General features: G+C 39.1%; 1 protein-coding gene across 3 annotated transcripts in view; it reads right to left on the bottom strand.

Annotated features, from left to right (window-relative positions):
• LOC306982392 (transcription factor COE3) overlaps positions 1–23,766 on the bottom strand; it is a gene marked incomplete at its 5' end in the record, with an annotated part of 186,245 nt that overhangs the window by 19,350 nt on the left and 143,129 nt on the right. For all 3 annotated transcript variants that reach the window (XM_079582318.1, XM_079582320.1, XM_079582319.1), the window contains 3 exons: positions 1,222–1,387; positions 6,207–6,272; positions 22,735–22,823. In XM_079582318.1, the coding sequence (XP_079438444.1) occupies positions 1,222–1,387; positions 6,207–6,272; positions 22,735–22,823 (321 nt within the window). The remainder of the gene's footprint in view (positions 1–1,221; positions 1,388–6,206; positions 6,273–22,734; positions 22,824–23,766) is intronic.

Raw genomic sequence — 23,766 nt, 5'->3', positions numbered from 1 at the left:
TTGTCTAAAAATACAAATAATCCTAATCCGTAAGGTTGACCCCTTAACTCCCACCTGAACCGAGCACATTTTCTCCAGTTTGGCTTTACCCCAAGTCCAAAAGCTTCTGGAAAAAAGCTGTGAAAATGGCAATAAAACAATGATGGAAATGTGACAAAAAAGTGAGAAAACATTGACAAAAAAAGTGACGAAAAATGTATGAAAAAGTGGCAAAAATGTCACAAAAATGGATAAAAAATGTGACAAAAAAATTGACGAAAAAATGTCAAAAATGTGACAATTTGTGACAAAAAAATGACAAAAATGTGACAAAAAAAGTGACAAAAAATTGATTAAAAATGGACGAAAAAATGACAAAAATGTGACAAAAAATTCCAAAAAAAACGATTAAAAAAAATGTCAAAAATGTGACAAAAATTGACGAAAAAATGACAAAAAGTGACGAAATTTTTTTGAAAAAGTGGCAAAAATGTGACAAAAATGTCACAAAAAATGGACAAAAAATTGATAAAAAATGTCAAAAATGTGACAATTTGTGACAAAAAAATGACAAAAATGTGACAAAAAAAGTGACAAACAATTGATTAAAAATGGACGAAAAAATGACAAAAATGTGACTAAAAATTAAAAAAAAAAACGATAAAAAAAATGTAAAAAATGTGACAAAAAAATGATTAAAAATTGACGAAAAATTTACAAAAATGTGACAAAAAATGATTAAAAATGGACAAAAAAATGACAAAAATGTGACAAAAAATTAAAAAAAAACGATAAAAAAAATGTAAAAAATGTGACAAAAAAATGATTAAAAATTGACGAAAAATTGACAAAAATGTGACAAAAAATGATTAAAAATTGACGAAAAAATGACAAAAATGTGATAAAAAAGTGACAAAAAATTACAAAAAATCGATTAAAAAATAATGTCAAAAATGTGACAAAAAATGTATTAAAAATGGACGAAAAAATGACAAAAATGTGATAAAAAATTACAAAAAAGTTACTAAAATGAGTTGAACACCCAACAAAAAAATGTTGGAAAAGAAAATCTGATGACGTGAGGAAAAAACTCCTCTGGGTTCAGGCGGGAGTTAAGAGGTTAAACCATTTCCCTGGCCCTAACCTTCATTTGTGTCATGATATCTCACGTTGCGTTTCCATGGACACCGGGGGTCGGGAGGTATGGGTGTGAGCCGAGGTGCATTGTGGGTAGTGTCGTACCCTGCTCTTGCGAGGCCTCGGAGATGTTGACGGCGAGCTGCGAGCTGAAGGAGTTCACTCCCATCATGCCGTGGGGCTGCGAGCCGAGCGACGGCAGCTGGTTGTGGCCGCGGGGGACGGAGTACAGCGCCTCCGTGAGGTCAGCGGCGCGCTTCAGGATCAGCTCCTACAAAATAAAACAGGCTTCAGGATCAGCTCCTACAAAATAAAACATCATCAGCTACTGCAGATACAACAGGCTTCAGGATCAGCTCCTACAGAATAAAACACAATCAGCTACTGCAGATACAACAGGCTTCAGGATCAGCTCCTACAAAATAAAACATCATCAGCTACTACAGATACAACAGGCTTCAGGATCAGCTCCTACAAAATAAAACATCATCAGCTACTGCAGATACAACAGGCTTCAGGATCAGCTCCTACAAAATAAAACACCATCAGCTACTGCAGATACAACAGGCTTCAGGATCAGCTCCTACAAAATAAAACATCATCAGTTACTGCAGATACAACAGGCTTCAGGATCAGCTCCTACAAAATAAAACATCACCAGTTACTACAGATACAACAGGCTTCAGGATCAGCTCCTACAAAATAAAACACCATCAGCTACTGCAGATACAACAGGCTTCAGGATCAGCTCCTACAAAATAAAACATCATCAGTTACTGCAGATACAACAGGCTTCAGGATCAGCTCCTACAAAATAAAACACCATCAGTTACTACAGATACAACAGGCTTCAGGATCAGCTCCTACAAAATAAAACACCATCAGTTACTACAGATACAACAGGCTTCAGGATCAGCTCCTACAAAATAAAACACCACCAGTTACTACAGATACAACAGGCTTCAGGATCAGCTCCTACAAAATAAAACACAATCAGTTACTACAGATACAACAGGCTTCAGGATCAGCTCCTACAAAATAAAACATCATCAGCTACTACAGATACAACAGGCTTCAGGATCAGCTCCTACAAAATAAAACACCACCAGCTACTGCAGATACAACAGGCTTCAGGATCAGCTCCTACAAAATAAAACACCATCAGTTACTGCAGATACAACAGGCTTCAGGATCAGCTCCTACAAAATAAAACATCATCAGTTACTACAGATACAACAGGCTTCAGGATCAGCTCCTACAAAATAAAACACCATCAGTTACTACAGATACAACAGGCTTCAGGATCAGCTCCTACAAAATAAAACATCATCAGTTACTACAGATACAACAGGCTTCAGGATCAGCTCCTACAAAATAAAACAGGCTTCAGGATCAGCTCCTACAAAATAAAACACCACCAGTTACTGCAGATACAACAGGCTTCAGGATCAGCTCCTACAAAATAAAACATCATCAGCTACTGCAGATACAACAGGCTTCAGGATCAGCTCCTACAAAATAAAACAGGCTTCAGGATCAGCTCCTACAAAATAAAACACCACCAGTTACTGCAGATACAACAGGCTTCAGGATCAGCTCCTACAAAATAAAACACCACCAGTTACTGCAGATACAACAGGCTTCAGGATCAGCTCCTACAAAATAAAACATCATCAGCTACTACAGATACAACAGGCTTCAGGATCAGCTCCTACAAAATAAAACACCATCAGTTACTACAGATACAACAGGCTTCAGGATCAGCTCCTACAAAATAAAACACCATCAGTTACTACAGATACAACAGGCTTCAGGATCAGCTCCTACAAAATAAAACACCATCAGTTACTGCAGATACAACAGGCTTCAGGATCAGCTCCTACAGAATAAAACATCATCAGCGACTACAGAATAAAACACCATCAGCTACTACAGATACAACAGGCTTCAGGATCAGCTCCTACAGAATAAAACATCATCAGTTACTGCAGATACAACAGGCTTCAGGATCAGCTCCTACAGAATAAAACATCATCAGTTACTACAGATACAACAGGCTTCAGGATCAGCTCCTACAGAATAAAACATCATCAGCTACTACAGATACAACAGGCTTCAGGATCAGCTCCTACAAAATAAAACACCATCAGCTACTGCAGATACAACAGGCTTCAGGATCAGCTCCTACAAAATAAAACATCATCAGCTACTACAGATACAACAGGCTTCAGGATCAGCTCCTACAAAATAAAACACCACCAGTTACTGCAGATACAACAGGCTTCAGGATCAGCTCCTACAAAATAAAACACCATCAGTTACTACAGATACAACAGGCTTCAGGATCAGCTCCTACAAAATAAAACATCACCAGTTACTGCAGATACAACAGGCTTCAGGATCAGCTCCTACAAAATAAAACACCATCAGTTACTGCAGATACAACACAATCAGCTACTACAAAATAAAACACCATCAGCTACTACAAAATAAAACACCATCAGCTACTACAGATACAACAGGCTTCAGGATCAGCTCCTACAAAATAAAACATCATCAGTTACTACAGATAAAACAGGCTTCAGGATCAGCTCCTACAGAATAAAACATCATCAGCTACTACAGATACAACAGGCTTCAGGATCAGCTCCTACAAAATAAAACACCATCAGCTACTGCAGATACAACAGGCTTCAGGATCAGCTCCTACAAAATAAAACATCATCAGCTACTACAGATACAACAGGCTTCAGGATCAGCTCCTACAAAATAAAACATCATCAGCTACTACAGATACAACAGGCTTCAGGATCAGCTCCTACAAAATAAAACATCATCAGCTACTACAGATACAACAGGCTTCAGGATCAGCTCCTACAAAATAAAACATCATCAGTTACTACAGATACAACAGGCTTCAGGATCAGCTCCTACAAAATAAAACACCATCAGTTACTACAGATACAACAGGCTTCAGGATCAGCTCCTACAAAATAAAACATCATCAGTTACTACAGATACAACAGGCTTCAGGATCAGCTCCTACAAAATAAAACAGGCTTCAGGATCAGCTCCTACAAAATAAAACACCACCAGTTACTGCAGATACAACAGGCTTCAGGATCAGCTCCTACAAAATAAAACATCATCAGCTACTGCAGATACAACAGGCTTCAGGATCAGCTCCTACAAAATAAAACAGGCTTCAGGATCAGCTCCTACAAAATAAAACACCACCAGTTACTGCAGATACAACAGGCTTCAGGATCAGCTCCTACAAAATAAAACACCACCAGTTACTGCAGATACAACAGGCTTCAGGATCAGCTCCTACAAAATAAAACATCATCAGCTACTACAGATACAACAGGCTTCAGGATCAGCTCCTACAAAATAAAACACCATCAGTTACTACAGATACAACAGGCTTCAGGATCAGCTCCTACAAAATAAAACACCATCAGTTACTACAGATACAACAGGCTTCAGGATCAGCTCCTACAAAATAAAACACCATCAGTTACTGCAGATACAACAGGCTTCAGGATCAGCTCCTACAGAATAAAACATCATCAGCGACTACAGAATAAAACACCATCAGCTACTACAGATACAACAGGCTTCAGGATCAGCTCCTACAGAATAAAACATCATCAGTTACTGCAGATACAACAGGCTTCAGGATCAGCTCCTACAGAATAAAACATCATCAGCTACTACAGATACAACAGGCTTCAGGATCAGCTCCTACAGAATAAAACATCATCAGTTACTACAGATACAACAGGCTTCAGGATCAGCTCCTACAGAATAAAACATCATCAGCTACTACAGATACAACAGGCTTCAGGATCAGCTCCTACAGAATAAAACATCATCAGTTACTGCAGATACAACAGGCTTCAGGATCAGCTCCTACAGAATAAAACATCATCAGCTACTACAGATACAACAGGCTTCAGGATCAGCTCCTACAAAATAAAACACCATCAGCTACTGCAGATACAACAGGCTTCAGGATCAGCTCCTACAAAATAAAACATCATCAGCTACTACAGATACAACAGGCTTCAGGATCAGCTCCTACAAAATAAAACACCACCAGTTACTGCAGATACAACAGGCTTCAGGATCAGCTCCTACAAAATAAAACACCATCAGTTACTACAGATACAACAGGCTTCAGGATCAGCTCCTACAAAATAAAACATCACCAGTTACTGCAGATACAACAGGCTTCAGGATCAGCTCCTACAAAATAAAACACCATCAGTTACTGCAGATACAACACAATCAGCTACTACAAAATAAAACACCATCAGCTACTACAAAATAAAACACCATCAGCTACTACAGATACAACAGGCTTCAGGATCAGCTCCTACAAAATAAAACATCATCAGTTACTACAGATAAAACAGGCTTCAGGATCAGCTCCTACAGAATAAAACATCATCAGCTACTACAGATACAACAGGCTTCAGGATCAGCTCCTACAAAATAAAACACCATCAGCTACTGCAGATACAACAGGCTTCAGGATCAGCTCCTACAAAATAAAACATCATCAGCTACTACAGATACAACAGGCTTCAGGATCAGCTCCTACAAAATAAAACATCATCAGCTACTACAGATACAACAGGCTTCAGGATCAGCTCCTACAAAATAAAACACCACCAGTTACTACAGATACAACAGGCTTCAGGATCAGCTCCTACAAAATAAAACACCATCAGTTACTACAGATACAACAGGCTTCAGGATCAGCTCCTACAAAATAAAACATCACCAGTTACTGCAGATACAACAGGCTTCAGGATCAGCTCCTACAAAATAAAACACCATCAGTTACTGCAGATACAACACAATCAGCTACTACAAAATAAAACACCATCAGCTACTACAAAATAAAACACCATCAGCTACTACAGATACAACAGGCTTCAGGATCAGCTCCTACAAAATAAAACACCATCAGTTACTGCAGATACAACAGGCTTCAGGATCAGCTCCTACAAAATAAAACACCATCAGCTACTGCAGATACAACAAAAGCATGAACCCAAAACATGCACAATAGGTGGTACCTGGTTGTTGTGAGGCATCCCGTACAGCGCCTCCACCAGGTCCGCGGCTCGCTTCAGCAGCACCTCCTGCAGGACACACAGGGTTATTACACACTGGCACAGAGAAGGTCAAAAAAGGCCACTCCAAGCTAGCCGCTAGCACGTAGCATGAAGCTAATGCTAGCGTCTTGAAAAAAAGACAGCAAAAAGCCGCTGAAGTGCTACAGGAATGTGACAATACAGCGGCAAAGAGGGTTAAAAAAGGGGGCAAAAAAGCATCAGAAAAGCGGAAAAAAGGGTGAAGAAAAAGCATCAGAAAAGCAGCAAAAAGGGTGAAGAAAAAGCATCAGAAAAGCAGCAAAAAGGGTAAAAAAAGGGCATTAGAAAAGCGGCAAAAAGGGTAAAAAAAAGCATCAGAAAAGCAGCAAAAAGGGTAAAAAAAAGCATCAGAAAAGCAGCAAAAAGGGTAAAAAAAAAGCATCAGAAAAGCGGCAAAAAGGGTAAAGAAAAAGCATCAGAAAAGCGGCAAAAAGGTAAAAAAAAAGCATTAGAAAAGCGGCAAAAAGGATTAAAAAAAGCATCAGAAAAGTGGCAAAAAGGGTGAAGAAAATGCATCAGAAAAGCGGCAAAAAGGGTAAAGAAAATGCATCAGAAAAGCGGCAAAAAGGGTAAAGAAAAAGCATCAGAAAAGCGGCAAAAAGGGTAAAGAAAAAGCATCAGAAAAGCGGCAAAAAGGTAAAAAAAAAGCATCAGAAAAGCGGCAAAAAGGGTGAAGAAAAAGCATCAGAAAAGCGGCAAAAAGGTAAAAAAAAAGCATTAGAAAAGCGGCAAAAAGGATTAAAAAAAGCATCAGAAAAGTGGCAAAAAGGGTGAAGAAAATGCATCAGAAAAGCGGCAAAAAGGGTAAAGAAAATGCATCAGAAAAGCGGCAAAAAGGGTAAAGAAAAAGCATCAGAAAAGCGGCAAAAAGGGTAAAGAAAAAGCATCAGAAAAGCGGCAAAAAGGGTAAAAAAAAAGCATCAGAAAAGCGGAAAAAAGGGTAAAAAAAAAGCATCAGAAAAGCGGCAAAAAGGGTAAAAAAAAGCATCAGAAAAGCAGCAAAAAGGGTGAAGAAAAAGCATCAGAAAAGCGGCAAAAAGGGTTAAAATAAAGCATCAGAAAAGCGGCAAAAAGGGTTAAAAAAAAAGCATCAGAAAAGCGGCAAAAAGGGTAAAAAAAACATCAGAAAAGCGGCAAAAAGGGTGAAGAAAAAGCATCAGAAAAGCGGCAAAAAGGGTAAAGAAAAAGCATCAGAAAAGCGGCAAAAAGGGTAAAGAAAAAGCATCAGAAAAGCGGCAAAAAGGGTAAAGAAAAAGCATCAGAAAAGCGGCAAAAAGGGTAAAAAAAAAGCATCAGAAAAGCAGCAAAAAGGGTAAAGAAAAAGCATCAGAAAAGCGGAAAAAAGGGTGAAGAAAAAGCATCAGAAAAGCAGCAAAAAGGGTGAAGAAAAAGCATCAGAAAAGCGGAAAAAAGGGTAAAAAAAAGGCATTAGAAAAGCGGCAAAAAGGGTAAAAAAAAAGCATCAGAAAAGCGGCAAAAAGGGTAAAGAAAAAGCATCAGAAAAGCGGCAAAAAGGGTAAAGAAAAAGCATCAGAAAAGCGGAAAAAAGGGTAAAGAAAAAGCATCAGAAAAGCAGCAAAAAGGGTGAAGAAAAAGCATCAGAAAAGCGGAAAAAAGGGTAAAAAAAAGGCATTAGAAAAGCGGCAAAAAGGGTTAAAAAAAAGCATCAGAAAAGCAGCAAAAAGGGTTAAAAAAAGCATCAGAAAAGCAGCAAAAAGGGTAAAAAAAAAAGCATCAGAAAAGCAGCAAAAAGGGTAAAAAAAAGCATCAGAAAAGCGGCAAAAATGGTAAAGAAAAAAGCATCAGAAAAGCAGCAAAAAGGGTTAAGAAAAAGCATCAGAAAAGCAGCAAAAAGGGTAAAAAAAAGCATCAGAAAAGCAGCAAAAAGGGTAAAAAAAAAGCATCAGAAAAGCGGCAAAAAGGGTAAAGAAAAAGCATCAGAAAAGCGGCAAAAAGGTAAAAAAAAAGCATTAGAAAAGCGGCAAAAAGGATTAAAAAAAGCATCAGAAAAGTGGCAAAAAGGGTGAAGAAAATGCATCAGAAAAGCGGCAAAAAGGGTAAAGAAAATGCATCAGAAAAGCGGCAAAAAGGGTAAAGAAAAAGCATCAGAAAAGCGGCAAAAAGGGTAAAGAAAAAGCATCAGAAAAGCGGCAAAAAGGTAAAAAAAAAGCATCAGAAAAGCGGCAAAAAGGGTGAAGAAAAAGCATCAGAAAAGCGGCAAAAAGGTAAAAAAAAAGCATTAGAAAAGCGGCAAAAAGGATTAAAAAAAGCATCAGAAAAGTGGCAAAAAGGGTGAAGAAAATGCATCAGAAAAGCGGCAAAAAGGGTAAAGAAAATGCATCAGAAAAGCGGCAAAAAGGGTAAAGAAAAAGCATCAGAAAAGCGGCAAAAAGGGTAAAGAAAAAGCATCAGAAAAGCGGCAAAAAGGGTAAAAAAAAAGCATCAGAAAAGCGGAAAAAAGGGTAAAAAAAAAGCATCAGAAAAGCGGCAAAAAGGGTAAAAAAAAGCATCAGAAAAGCAGCAAAAAGGGTGAAGAAAAAGCATCAGAAAAGCGGCAAAAAGGGTTAAAATAAAGCATCAGAAAAGCGGCAAAAAGGGTTAAAAAAAAAGCATCAGAAAAGCGGCAAAAAGGGTAAAAAAAACATCAGAAAAGCGGCAAAAAGGGTGAAGAAAAAGCATCAGAAAAGCGGCAAAAAGGGTAAAGAAAAAGCATCAGAAAAGCGGCAAAAAGGGTAAAGAAAAAGCATCAGAAAAGCGGCAAAAAGGGTAAAGAAAAAGCATCAGAAAAGCGGCAAAAAGGGTAAAAAAAAAGCATCAGAAAAGCAGCAAAAAGGGTAAAGAAAAAGCATCAGAAAAGCGGAAAAAAGGGTGAAGAAAAAGCATCAGAAAAGCAGCAAAAAGGGTGAAGAAAAAGCATCAGAAAAGCGGAAAAAAGGGTAAAAAAAAGGCATTAGAAAAGCGGCAAAAAGGGTAAAAAAAAAGCATCAGAAAAGCGGCAAAAAGGGTAAAGAAAAAGCATCAGAAAAGCGGCAAAAAGGGTAAAGAAAAAGCATCAGAAAAGCGGAAAAAAGGGTAAAGAAAAAGCATCAGAAAAGCAGCAAAAAGGGTGAAGAAAAAGCATCAGAAAAGCGGAAAAAAGGGTAAAAAAAAGGCATTAGAAAAGCGGCAAAAAGGGTTAAAAAAAAGCATCAGAAAAGCAGCAAAAAGGGTTAAAAAAAGCATCAGAAAAGCAGCAAAAAGGGTAAAAAAAAAAGCATCAGAAAAGCAGCAAAAAGGGTAAAAAAAAGCATCAGAAAAGCGGCAAAAATGGTAAAGAAAAAAGCATCAGAAAAGCAGCAAAAAGGGTTAAGAAAAAGCATCAGAAAAGCAGCAAAAAGGGTAAAAAAAAAAGCATCAGAAAAGCAGCAAAAAGGGTTAAGAAAAAGCATCAGAAAAGCGGCAAAAAGGGTTAAAAAAAAGCATCAGAAAAGCGGCAAAAATGGTAAAGAAAAAGCATCAGAAAAGCAGCAAAAAGGGTAAAAAAAAGCATCAGAAAAGCGGCAAAAAGGGTAAAGAAAAAGCATCAGAAAAGCGGCAAAAAGGGTTAAAAAAAAAGCATCAGAAAAGCGGCAAAAATGGTAAAGAAAAAGCATCAGAAAAGCGGCAAAAAGGGTAAAGAAAAAGCATCAGAAAAGCGGCAAAAAGGGTAAAGAAAAAGCATCAGAAAAGCGGCAAAAAGGGTAAAAAAAAAGCATCAGAAAAGCAGCAAAAAGGGTAAAAAAAAGCATCAGAAAAGCGGCAAAAAGGGTAAAGAAAAAGCATCAGAAAAGCAGCAAAAAGGGTAAAGAAAAAGCATCAGAAAAGCAGCAAAAAGGGTAAAGAAAAAGCATCAGAAAAGCAGCAAAAAGGGTGAAGAAAAAGCATCAGAAAAGCGGCAAAAAGGGTAAAAAAAAAGCATCAGAAAAGCGGCAAAAAGGGTAAAAAAAGTATCAGAAAAGCAGCAAAAAGGGTAAAAAAAAAGCATCAGAAAAGCAGCAAAAAGGGTTAAAAAAAGCATCAGAAAAGCGGCAAAAAGGGTAAAAAAAAGCATCAGAAAAGCAGCAAAAAGGGTTAAAAAAAGCATCAGAAAAGCGGCAAAAAGGGTAAAAAAAAAGCATCAGAAAAGCAGCAAAAAGGGTAAAAAAAAGCATCAGAAAAGCGGCAAAAAGGGTAAAGAAAAAGCATCAGAAAAGCAGCAAAAAGGGTAAAAAAAAAGCATCAGAAAAGTGGCAAAAAGGGTGAAGAAAATGTGTGAAAAAAAGTCAAATACATACAAAAAAAGCATCAAAAAAAGCATCAAACAAGTGCCAAAAACAGGTCAAAAGGAGTTAAAAAAGAATCAAAATGTAAAAAAAATAAGCATGAAAAATAGTCAAATACGTCACAAATATGTGAGTCAAAAAATTATGAAAGAAGCGGCAAAAAAAAAAAAAAAAAGGCTAAAAAGTGTTGAAAAAATCTAATACATGACAAAAAAACAACAAAAAAAGCATAAAAAAGCAACAACAAAGTGACCAAAAATTAGTAAAAAAGGGACAACAACACAGTAACAATGAGAGGAAAAATCTCTCAAAGGGCTTTTAGATTAGGGTAAAGCTGAACTGGAGAAAACCTAAACCTTCATCTGGAAACAAATCCACTCCCAGATGTATAATAAGTTGTAATACTGCTGATTGATTTGTGAAATTAGAATCTACTTTCCGACTGATTCACTGAGCTTTGAACCCAAATAAATATGTAGTTTCTCCCTTTTCCGCTGCAGCGTCTTTCTTTAAATATAATAAAAACATCTGGAATCTAATAAACGTGAGGAGGTAAAGAACAGCTGCTGCTTTGTGAATAAACTACAGAAAAGACCTGCATCTGCACCTTTAATAAATAAAGAACAAAGTCAGTGAATATTTGAAATGGTGAGGAATCGCTGGCGGAAAAAAAGACAAAATACGGAGCAACGGCGAATAAATCAGTTTGACAGACGGAATAATATCAGTGTCAGAGAGAGGGAGGAGAGAGGCAGGTGCAGATGTGGGAGAGGAGGAGGGAGAGGGAGGGTGGAGTGACGAGGAGAGAGAGCGTGAGTCCCAGAGGAGCAGCCTGCGAGGACCTCTGCTGCCCTCCTCGGGGAATTACAGCTGCACACAATCACAGCAGGATTTCATCAGAATCCTCCTCATTCAGCTGCGTCAGGGCTTCCTCCCCGCGACAAACCCGCTCATGTTTTCATTCAAGCTCTAGACCCGCATTCATTTACTTTATCGTTTCAGCTTCTCACTGGAAACGGACACAAGCAAAGAGGTCGTGTCCCTTGTGGAGCAGATAGTTTGAGATTCAGGACGGGAAGAGACAGAAGAGCAACAGAAAAGCTACAAAAAGAAATGTAGTAAATGTTCCATGTTGGTTAAGGTGGGGGTGAAGAGGTGAAGCATGAAGGGAAGTCCCAGTGAGATGAGGAACCAAGGGGAGTGGTAGTTCCAGAGGGGAAGCTAAGCGTGTTGCGTGTTTAAAGGCCTGTTCGTGGCGGCCGTTTCTCAATCCCCAGTATGCGTACTCAGTACTCGTGAACTCCGGGGTACGGACTTGCGGGTTCAGACTCGGAGAACGGACTTGAGGAGTTCACGAGTGTGGACAATGGTGTGGACTCGGCCTTTTCAGCGTTTGGAACGAGTGAACTCGATGACATCACAGGAAGTAGCTCCTGAACACAGGGCTGTGAGCTTTTATAACATTAAATCACCTCATATGAAATTAAAAGGGTGACACTGCAGTCGAAATGGAAATATGTTTTTAAAGACATAAATTATACACTTTTGCAATAATAAAACATAAATGTTTACATTTTAGACAATTTCACATTATTATTTTTTTTACAATTATAGCCTATAAATAAGGCGCTATGTGGAAAGTCATTAAAAAATCTGATGTGCAAACAAACAATAATAAAACAAATAGGTCAAATATGAACTTGTTTGGGGGGTTTGCAAATTATTCTGAAAAAACAAACAAACAATTTAGACTTTAAAATATGTAACTGTTTTTGAAGTTCCCATATAAAGATGTGTCTGCAGCGCCCCCTATATAAAACAATGTAAAAGTAAAATGCATTTGTCCTCAATGACCTGTTCATGACGTTAAGACTTTAAATGAAACTGTTGCTGATGTTGTGAGAAAATGAAGCATGTTCAAAGTTGTTTCCACATTTCTGCTCAGAAAACCATCTTGAGCAGGAGACACGTCTCTGAGGATAAAAGACTCTTAAAGCGGGAACATCTCCGCCTTTATTTACATGCGCGCGATCAGCTGTAGTTCAGCTGGAGGCTCGGTGCTGAGGAGGCGGGGGGGCTCGCGGTGAAGCGCATGCTCAAAACGAAACGGATTGTGGGAAATATAGCTGGCGGAGACGCACAAGTCTCCTCTGATGCATCCTGGGTAAAACGGGCGGAGCAAGTTCTCATCCGGGGATTTACAGCGAACTTGCTGAGAAGCGAACTTTGAATTGGAACAGGACTTGGGCCGCGCGTGATGACGTTTCACGAGTCCACGAGCACAGAAGTCCACACAAGTCCACAGATTGAGAAACGGCCGTGGCGTGTTTGTGGCGTGTTCCTCCATCTGTTATCGGAGCTCTTGAACATCTGTGCGATGGCGCTGACTCGGCCGCTCTTACAGACGCTCCCGCTCGCCTCGTTTCAAGCGCAGACGTGCGATAAGAGTGTTTTTAATTAAAGCGCTTCACCTGACGAACCAATTTACACCTGCAGCACCTGTCACGCACCTGACACGCACCTGTCATACACCTGTCATACACCTGTCAATCCTGCAGACGGACCAACAGCTGACAGATGCATAAAGACGCAGGTTCATCTGGTTAATGTTGATCCTGGAGTTTGAGGAACTGGAGACGGATTCGTGGATTTAAAGGCCCGATACGTGACTAAACACAAGTATCAGCTGTGCCATCGTTGGAGGTGGTCACCATGATCCCCGAGGTGACCGGGTACAAACTCTTTAACCCCTTAACTCCCGCCTGAACCGAGCGCATTTTCTCCAGTTTGGCTTACATTGGCAAAAAAGTGACGAAAAATGGCTGAAAAAGTGGCAAAAATGTCACAAAAATGTCACAAAAAATGGACAAAAAAATTGACAAAAATGTGACAAAAAATAACAAAAAAATGTAAAAAAAAAAGAAAGAAATTTGACAAAAAAATTACCAAAAAGTGACAAAAAATGTGACAAAAAAATGACAGAAATTTGATAAAAAATTGACCAAAAATTGACCAAAAAAATGACAAAAATGTGACAAAAATAACAAAAAATGTGACAAAAAAATGACAGAAATTTGATAAAAAATGGACCAAAAAAAGTTACAAAAATGAGTTGAACACCGAACAAAAGAATGATGGAAAAAAAAAAATCTATTTGAGTTAGAGGTCGATGTCACTTCCTGTCAGTGTCCAAAAAGGAAGTAAAACTAGAAAATCTTAATTATATCATAATTATTTATCATTATATTATGATAATTTTGAGTTTGTTTAACCTCTTAACTCCCGCCTGAACCGAGGGCATTTTCACCAGTTCAGCTTTACCCAAATCCTGTAGGCCAGTGTAGCGCCTCATTTGAAAGCTAAGATCTACAAAACTCATCTAAATGGATCTTTTTCCTCACGTCATCACATTTTTTTCCCATCATTTTCTTTGGGGGTGTTTTCACCTCATTTTTGGAACTTTTGGGTATTTTCTTTCTTCATTTTTTTTAACTTTTTGGTCATTTTATTGTCATTTTTTTGGTCACATTTTTGTCCTTTTTTGGTAATTTTTGTTTAGATTTTTTTGTGATTTTTTTTGTCAAATTATTATCACATATTTGTTATTTATTTTGTCACATTTTCGTCATTTTTTGTCAATTTTTTGTCAAATTTTTATCAATTTTTTGTCATTTTTTTGTCGTTTTTTTGTCATTTTTTTGTCATTTTTTGTCAATTTTTTGTCATTTTTTTGTCATTTTTTTGTTGTTTTTTTTGTAATTTTTTGTCAATTTTTTGTCAATTTTTTGTCATTTTTTGTCATTTTTTTGTCATTTTTTTGTCATTTTTTTGTCTTTTTTTGTCATTTTTTTGTCATTTTTTTGTCATTTTTTGTCATTTTTTTGTCGTTTTTTTTGTCATTTTTTGTCAAATTTTTATCACATTTTTGTAACTTTTTCGTCATTTTATTGTCACATTTTTGTCATTTTTTTGTCGTTTTTTTGTAAATTTTTTGTCAATTTCTTGTGACATTTTTGCCACTTTTTCATCAAGGTTTTCTCACTTTTTGGTCACATTTCCATCATTGTTTTCGTCTCAGTTTTGTTTCACACCTTTTTTCCAGAAGCTTTTGGATTGGGCTAAAGCCAAACTGGAGAAAACGCGCTCGGTTCAGGCGGGAGTTAAGGGGTTAACCTCTAAACCCCCGCCTTAACCGAGCAGCTCTAGTTTAAGGTTAGGAGGTTAAGGAGGGAAACATAAGGTTTAATTTGAGTTCCAGGTCAGAGCTTTAAACCTGATTACCTGAATCCCCTGAATAACTGCAGTGATTCCTGACTCTGAGTGTTTGTGAGCCCATCAGTATGCCGTCCCCCGCCTCTGATGAAGACGCCAGCCCCCCCCTCGTCCTCCTCACAAACCTCTCATTCATCTTGATTTGCCGAACCGCATTACCCGCAGACGTGGCCCGCGCGCCGGCGTTTATCCCGGCGTTTATTCTGCCGTTTATGGGGCTGTCTCCTCCGCTGAAGCGCCGGCTCACGGCTCACTCGCCGTCCCGCGCCGCCCCCTGGTTAATATGGATTTATTCAAAGGGAAGCGGCGACCCGGGTTAGCGGCCGCCGCGTGTTCGACAAATTGATTCGTCGTCGCGTGTCGGAGGCCACTTTAGCTCCGCCCGCTTTTATTCACATCACCCGTTTTTCCAGTCACTTTTTCCTCCTTCCCTCCCGACAATAAGGCTCATGTCAAGTGTTTTCATGTCCAAACGCTGCCACAAAGTCAACAAATGTGTTTAAGGCGAGACGCTGCAGGGGGCGGGTGTAGCGATTTCATACTACCCCCCCATTCACCTTACCCCCCGGTACTTTGAAATTGATTTCAGACTAGGTAATGTTAGCTTTAGTTCATAAACTCCACTATCCTTAAGTTTAGGGCTAAGGTAAGGTTAGCTTTAGCTCGTAAACTCCACTATCCTTAAGTTTAGGGCTAAGGTAAGGTTAGCTTTAGCTCATAAACTCCACTATCCTTAAGTTTAGGGCTAAGGTAAGGTTAGCTTTAGTTCGTAAACTCCACTATCCTTAAGGTTAGGGCTAAGGTAAGGTTAGCTTTAGTTCGTAAACTCCACTATCCTTAAGGTTAGGGCTAAGGTAAGGTTAGCTTTAGTTCGTAAACTCCACTATCCTTAAGTTTAGAGCTAAGGTAAGGTTAGCTTTAGTTCGTAAACTCCACTATCCTTAAGTTTAGAGCTAAGGTAAGGTTAGCTTTAGTTCATAAACTCCCCTATCCTTAAGGTTAGGGCTAAGGTAAGGTTAGCTTTAGTTCGTAAACTCCACTATCCTTAAGTTTAGGGCTAAGGTAAGGTTAGCTTTAGTTCGTAAACTCCCCTATCCTTAAGGTTAGGGCTAAGGTAAGGTTAGCTTTAGTTTGTAAACTCCACTATCCTTAAGTTTAGGGCTAAGATAAGGTTAGCTTTAGTTCATAAACTCCACTATCCTTAAGGTTAGGGCTAAAGTAAGGTTAGCTTTAGCTCGTAAACTCCACTATCCTTAAGTTTAGGGCTAAGGTAAGGTTAGCTTTAGCTCATAAACTCCACTATCCTTAAGTTAAGGGCTACGGTAATGTTAGCTTTAGTTCGTAAACTCCACTATCCTTAAGGTTAGGGCTAAGGTAAGGTTAGCTTTAGTTCATAAACTCCACTATCCTTAAGTTTAGGGCTACGGTAATGTTAGCTTTAGTTCGTAAACTCCCCTATCCTTAAGTTTAGGGCTAAGGTAAGGTTAGCTTTAGCTCGTAAACTCCACTATCCTTAAGGTTAGGGCTAAGGTAAGGTTAGCTTTAGCTCGTAAACTCCACTATCCTTAAGGTTAGGGCTAAGGTAAGGTTAGCTTTAGTTCGTAAACTCCACTATCCTTAAGGTTAGGGCTAAGGTAAGGTTAGCTTTAGTTCGTAAACTCCACTATCCTTAAGTTTAGGGCTAAGGTAAGGTTAGCTTTAGTTCGTAAACTCCACTATCCTTAAGTTTAGGGCTAAGGTAAGGTTAGCTTTAGTTCGTAAACTCCACTATCCTTAAGTTTAGGGCTAAGGTAAGGTTAGCTTTAGTTCGTAAACTCCACTATCCTTAAGGTTAGGGCTAAGGTAAGGTTAGCTTTAGTTCATAAACTCCACTATCCTTAAGGTTAGGGCTAAGGTAAGGTTAGCTTTAGTTCGTAAACTCCACTATCCTTAAGGTTAGGGCTAAGGTAAGGTTAGCTTTAGCTCGTAAACTCCACTATCCTTAAGTTTAGGGCTAAGGTAAGGTTAGCTTTAGTTCGTAAACTCCACTATCCTTAAGGTTAGGGCTAAGGTAATGTTAGCTTTAGCTCGTAAACTCCACAATCCTTAAGGTTAGGGCTAAGATAAGGTTAGCTTTAGTTCGTAAACTCCACTATCCTTAAGGTTAGGGCTAAGGTAAGGTTAGCTTTAGCTCGTAAACTCCACTATCCTTAAGGTTAGGGCTAAGGTAAGGTTAGCTTTAGCTCGTAAACTCCACTATCCTTAAGTTTAGGGCTAAGGTAAGGTTAGCTTTAGTTCGTAAACTCCACTATCCTTAAGGTTAGGGCTAAGGTAAGGTTAGCTTTAGCTCGTAAACTCCACTATCCTTAAGGTTAGGGCTAAGGTAAGGTTAGCTTTAGTTCGTAAACTCCACTATCCTTAAGTTTAGGGCTAAGGTAAGGTTACCTTTAGTTCGTAAACTCCACTATCCTTAAGTTTAGGGCTAAGGTAAGGTTAGCTTTAGTTCGTAAACTCCACTATCCTTAAGGTTAGGGCTAAGGTAAGGTTAGCTTTAGTTCGTAAACTCCACTATCCTTAAGTTTAGGGCTAAGGTAAGGTTAGCTTTAGTTCGTAAACTCCACTATCCTTAAGGTTAGGGCTAAGGTAAGGTTAGCTTTAGTTCGTAAACTCCACAATCCTTAAGGTTAGGGCTAAGGTAAGGTTAGCTTTAGTTCGTAAACTCCACTATCCTTAAGGTTTGGGCTAAGGTAAGGTTAGCTTTAGTTCGTAAACTCCACTATCCTTAAGTTTAGGGCTAAGGTAAGGTTAGCTTTAGTTCGTAAACTCCACTATCCTTAAGGTTAGGGCTAAGGTAAGGTTAGCTTTAGTTCGTAAACTCCACAATCCTTAAGTTTAGGGCTAAGGTAAGGTTAGCTTTACTTCGTAAACTCCACTATCCTTAAGGTTAGGGCTAAGGTAAGGTTAGCTTTACTTCGTAAACTCCACTATCCTTAAGTTTAGGGCTAAGGTAAGGTTAGCTTTAGTTCGTAAACTCCACTATCCTTAAGGTTAGGGCTAAGGTAAGGTTAGCTTTAGTTCGTAAACTCCACTATCCTTAAGTTTAGGGCTAAGGTAAGGTTAGCTTTAGTTCGTAAACTCCACTATCCTTAAGTTTAGGGCTAAGTAAGGTTAGCTTTAGTTCGTAAACTCCACTATCCTTAAGTTTAGGGCTAAGGTAAGGTTAGCTTTAGTTCGTAAACTCCACTATCCTTAAGTTTAGGGCTAAGGTAAGGTTAGCTTTAGTTCGTAAACTCCACTATCCTTAAGGTTAGGGCTAAGGTAAGGTTAGCTTTAGTTCGTAAACTCCACTATCCTTAAGTTTAGGGCTAAGGTAAGGTTAGCTTTAGTTCGTAAACTCCACTATCCTTAAGGTTAGGGCTAAGGTAAGGTTAGCTTTAGTTCGTAAACTCCACTATCCTTAAGGTTAGGGCTAAGGTAAGGTTAGCTTTAGTTCGTAAACTCCACTATCCTTAAGTTTAGGGCTAAGGTAAGGTTAGCTTTAGTTCGTAAACTCCACTATCCTTAAGGTTAGGGCTAAGGTAAGGTTAGCTTTAGTTCATAAACTCCACTATCCTTAAGGTTAGGGCTAAGGTAAGGTTAGCTTTAGTTCATAAACTCCACTATCCTTAAGTTTAGGGCTAAGGTAAGGTTAGCTTTAGTTCATAAACTCCACTATCCTTAAGTTTAGGGCTAAGGTAAGGTTAGCTTTAGTTCATAAACTCCACTATCCTTAAGTTTAGGGCTAAGGTAAGGTTAGCTTTAGTTCATAAACTCCACTATCCTTAAGGTTAGGGCTAAGGTAAGGTTAGCTTTAGTTCATAAACTCCACTATCCTTAAGGTTAGGGCTAAGGTAAGGTTAGCTTTAGTTCATAAACTCCACTATCCTTAAGGTTAGGGCTAAGGTAAGGTTAGCTTTAGCTCGTAAACTCCACTATCCTTAAGTTTAGGGCTAAGGTAAGGTTAGCTTTAGTTCGTAAACTCCACAATCCTTAAGGTTAGGGCTAAGGTAAGGTTAGCTTTAGTTCGTAAACTCCACTATCCTTAAGGTTAGGGCTAAGGTAAGGTTAGCTTTAGTTCGTAAACTCCACTATCCTTAAGGTTAGGGCTAAGGTAAGGTTAGCTTTAGTTCATAAACTCCACTATCCTTAAGGTTAGGGCTAAGGTAAGGTTAGCTTTAGTTCGTAAACTCCACTATCCTTAAGTTTAGGGCTAAGGTAAGGTTAGCTTTAGCTCGTAAACTCCACTATCCTTAACTTTAGGGCTACGGTAATGTTAGCTTTAGCTCGTAAACTCCACTATCCTTAACTTTAGGGCTATGTTAAGGTTAGCTTTAGTTCGTAAACTCCACTATCCTTAAGGTTAGGGCTAAGGTAAGGTTAGCTTTAGTTCATAAACTCCACTATCCTTAAGGTTAGGGCTAAAGTAAGGTTAGCTTTAGTTCGTAAACTCCACTATCCTTAAGGTTAGGGCTAAGGTAAGGTTAGCTTTAGCTCGTAAACTCCACTATCCTTAAGGTTAGGGCTAAGGTAAGGTTAGCTTTAGCTCGTAAACTCCACTATCCTTAAGTTTAGGGCTAAGGTAAGGTTAGCTTTAGTTCGTAAACTCCACTATCCTTAAGTTTAGGGCTAAGGTAAGGTTAGCTTTAGTTCGTAAACTCCACTATCCTTAAGGTTAGGGCTAAGGTAAGGTTAGCTTTAGTTCATAAACTCCACTATCCTTAAGGTTAGGGCTAAAGTAAGGTTAGCTTTAGTTCGTAAACTCCACTATCCTTAAGGTTAGGGCTAAGGTAAGGTTAGCTTTAGCTCGTAAACTCCACTATCCTTAAGTTTAGGGCTAAGGTAAGGTTAGCTTTAGTTCGTAAACTCCACTATCCTTAAGTTTAGGGCTAAGGTAAGGTTAGCTTTAGTTCATAAACTCCACTATCCTTAAGTTTAGGGCTAAGGTAAGGTTAGCTTTAGTTCATAAACTCCACTATCCTTAAGTTTAGGGCTAAGGTAAGGTTAGCTTTAGTTCGTAAACTCCACTATCCTTAAGGTTAGGGCTAAGGTAAGGTTAGCTTTAGCTCGTAAACTCCACTATCCTTAAGTTTAGGGCTAAGGTAAGGTTAGCTTTAGTTCGTAAACTCCACAATCCTTAAGGTTAGGGCTAAGGTAAGGTTAGCTTTAGTTCGTAAACTCCACTATCCTTAAGGTTAGGGCTAAGGTAAGGTTAGCTTTAGTTCGTAAACTCCACTATCCTTAAGGTTAGGGCTAAGGTAAGGTTAGCTTTAGTTCATAAACTCCACTATCCTTAAGGCTAGGGCTAAGGTAAGGTTAGCTTTAGTTCGTAAACTCCACTATCCTTAAGTTTAGGGCTAAGGTAAGGTTAGCTTTAGCTCGTAAACTCCACTATCCTTAACTTTAGGGCTACGGTAATGTTAGCTTTAGCTCGTAAACTCCACTATCCTTAACTTTAGGGCTATGTTAAGGTTAGCTTTAGTTCGTAAACTCCACTATCCTTAAGGTTAGGGCTAAGGTAAGGTTAGCTTTAGTTCATAAACTCCACTATCCTTAAGGTTAGGGCTAAAGTAAGGTTAGCTTTAGTTCGTAAACTCCACTATCCTTAAGGTTAGGGCTAAGGTAAGGTTAGCTTTAGCTCGTAAACTCCACTATCCTTAAGGTTAGGGCTAAGGTAAGGTTAGCTTTAGCTCGTAAACTCCACTATCCTTAAGTTTAGGGCTAAGGTAAGGTTAGCTTTAGTTCGTAAACTCCACTATCCTTAAGTTTAGGGCTAAGGTAAGGTTAGCTTTAGTTCGTAAACTCCACTATCCTTAAGGTTAGGGCTAAGGTAAGGTTAGCTTTAGTTCATAAACTCCACTATCCTTAAGGTTAGGGCTAAAGTAAGGTTAGCTTTAGTTCGTAAACTCCACTATCCTTAAGGTTAGGGCTAAGGTAAGGTTAGCTTTAGCTCGTAAACTCCACTATCCTTAAGTTTAGGGCTAAGGTAAGGTTAGCTTTAGTTCGTAAACTCCACTATCCTTAAGTTTAGGGCTAAGGTAAGGTTAGCTTTAGCTCGTAAACTCCACTATCCTTAAGGTTAGGGCTAAGGTAAGGTTAGCTTTAGCTCGTAAACTCCACTATCCTTAAGGTTAGGGCTAAGGTAAGGTTAGCTTTAGTTCATAAACTCCACTATCCTTAAGGTTAGGGCTAAGGTAAGGTTAGCTTTAGCTCGTAAACTCCACTATCCTTAAGTTTAGGGCTAAGGTAAGGTTAGCTTTAGCTCGTAAACTCCACTATCCTTAAGTTTAGGGCTAAGGTAAGGTTAGCTTTAGTTCATAAACTCCACTATCCTTAAGGTTAGGGCTAAGGTAAGGTTAGCTTTAGCTCGTAAACTCCACTATCCTTAAGGTTAGGGCTAAGGTAAGGTTAGCTTTAGTTCATAAACTCCACTATCCTTAAGGTTAGGGCTAAGGTAAGGTTAGCTTTAGCTCGTAAACTCCACTATCCTTAAGTTTAGGGCTAAGGTAAGGTTAGCTTTAGCTCGTAAACTCCACTATCCTTAAGTTTAGGGCTAAGGTAAGGTTAGCTTTAGTTCGTAAACTCCACTATCCTTAAGGTTAGGGCTAAGGTAAGGTTAGCTTTAGTTCATAAACTCCACTATCCTTAAGGTTAGGGCTAAGGTAAGGTTAGCTTTAGTTCGTAAACTCCACTATCCTTAAGGTTACGGCTCCAACTGCGGTTCCTGTGAGGTATTTTATGGATGAAGAAAGCAGTTGAGAGGGGGGTAATCTGAAATCAGGGGGGTAGCTTGAAATCGCGTTCATCTTACCCCCGGGGGTAACTTGAAACTGATTTCAAATTACCGGGGAGTAGCCTGAAATGGGGGGTAGTTTAAAATCTTTACACGGGGACACAATCAGAGCTCCGTAAATCTGTGATAAAGATTCCTAATGTGTTTGAGTGGAGTCTAGAGTAAAGTCCAGCACACACTACACGACTTTTCTAGTCTTAAACGATTGTATATAGAATGGGGGGTCCCTATTATTCCCTACTATTCGACTGGATTCAGTGCGATTATAGAACGTCTGGGGGTTGACACTTAACGACTGAGAATCGTCAGAGCGACACACGATTCTGACAAACAGCTGATGTTTTATAACACAGCGCGTCTGTCGTCTCTACGGCTTCAAAACTGACCCCAGATCAGCAAAGACAGGCCTGTGTTTGTGAGGATAACGTGTGTGTCCCGATTGGTCAACGGTGTCAACAATGTCACAACACCGCAGCGCTAGCTTACGGCTACTACGGAGCTTCAACTGGGCTATAGTTCTGTCACATGGAGGTAAAAGTCGGCGACAGGAAGAAGCGGGACGTGTTTCAGTGGATTTAATAAGAAAAGGAGACGGACCTCAGGATGGAGGAGACAGCGGAGGAGACGGAGGAGAGAGGTGAGCGGAGAAAGCGGGGAGGCTAGCCGCCGTTAGCAGCGAGGTGAAGCTAAACAGTTCATCTCCAAACTCAGTAAGAGCCGCTAAACTCTGTTCGTGGTTGAAATGTAGCTGGAAAAGGTGGTTGTGGTGAACTTTTGGTGATATAAAGTTGTGCTGTTTCGTTGTTTGTGCCGCTGGTTTAACAGAGAAGTGAAAAAAGGAGGCGCGGCGGTGTTTTCCTGTCTTTATATCTCTCTGTCATTCACATTTGTGTCGGGAAAATCACCCACGTTTCTCCCGTGCGTCCAAAATCGGGCTTAAAAATCAAACATGTTGGATTTCCTACGACTGGAGTCTAGTCGCGTCTTTCTGCCGCCCACACTACACGACCCGACTCTGTGTGACCGAAGTCGTGCAGTGTGAGCTGACCTTAAAGGACCGTACTTGGGTGAGGACAGGTGACAGACTGACCTTGGGTAACCTCTCGGGGTCTCCTGGATGGCGGGGGATGACCTTCTGTAGCCTCTGGAAGCCGTAGTCGATGGTGGGTTCGTTCAGAGCTGGACACAGAGAGAAGGAGAAGGAGAAGAAGGGCAGCGGTCAAAACAAAGCGTCTAAGGAAGTGTTCAGTGTGAGGAAAGTGTAAACCGACCACGATAGATCAACACACATGAGCTGAAAGGTTGGCATGAAGCTCTCTCTGACTCTGTAAGATGGAGGAGGCCACTGGGGCAGGTGGACCATTTGGAGTTTTAAAATTAATTGGAACTCGACTCCCCCAACCTAGAGGAAGCTTCTTCAAATCACCCGACCATCAGGGACCTCCTTCTGCAAAATGTAACTAACATTTATGATCATTTCAGTCGCAAAACTTTCTGAATCTGGTTTATGAATGTTTGGATGCTGTATTCTGATGTCACTTTTTTGCTGGATTTTTGTAATTTTTTTGCTGGATTTTTGTCATTTTTTTTGCTGGATTTTTGACATTTTTTTGCTGGATTTTTGTCTTTTTTTGCTGGATTTTTGTCATTTTTTTGCTGGATTTTTGTCATTTTTTTGCTGGATTTTTGTCATTTTTTTGCTGGATTTTTGTCATTTTTTTGATGGATTTTTGTCACTTTTTTGCTGGATTTTTGTCACTTTTTTGCTGGATTTTTGTCATTTTTTTGCTGGATTTTTGTCACTTTTTTGCTGGATTTTTGTCATTTTTTTTTATGGATTTTTGTCATTTTTTTGCTGGATTTTTGTCACTTTTTTGCTGGATTTTTGTCATTTTTTTGATGGATTTTTGTCATTTTTTTGATGGATTTTTGTCTTTTTCTGCTGGATTTTTGTCATTTTTTTGATGGAATTTTGTCACTTTTCTGATGGATTTTTGTCTTTTTTTTAAATGGATTTTTGTCTTTTTTGATGGATTTTTGTCTTTTTTTGCTGGATTTTTGTCTTTTTTTGCTGGATTTTTGTCATTTTTTTGCTGGATTTTTGTCTTTTTTTGGCTGGATT

The sequence above is a fragment of the Gobius niger genome, assembly GCF_951799975.1.
Source record: "Gobius niger genome assembly, chromosome: 24".
Taxonomy (NCBI): Eukaryota; Metazoa; Chordata; class Actinopteri; order Gobiiformes; family Gobiidae; genus Gobius; species Gobius niger.
This window is presented reverse-complemented; position numbering and strand designations above follow the sequence as displayed.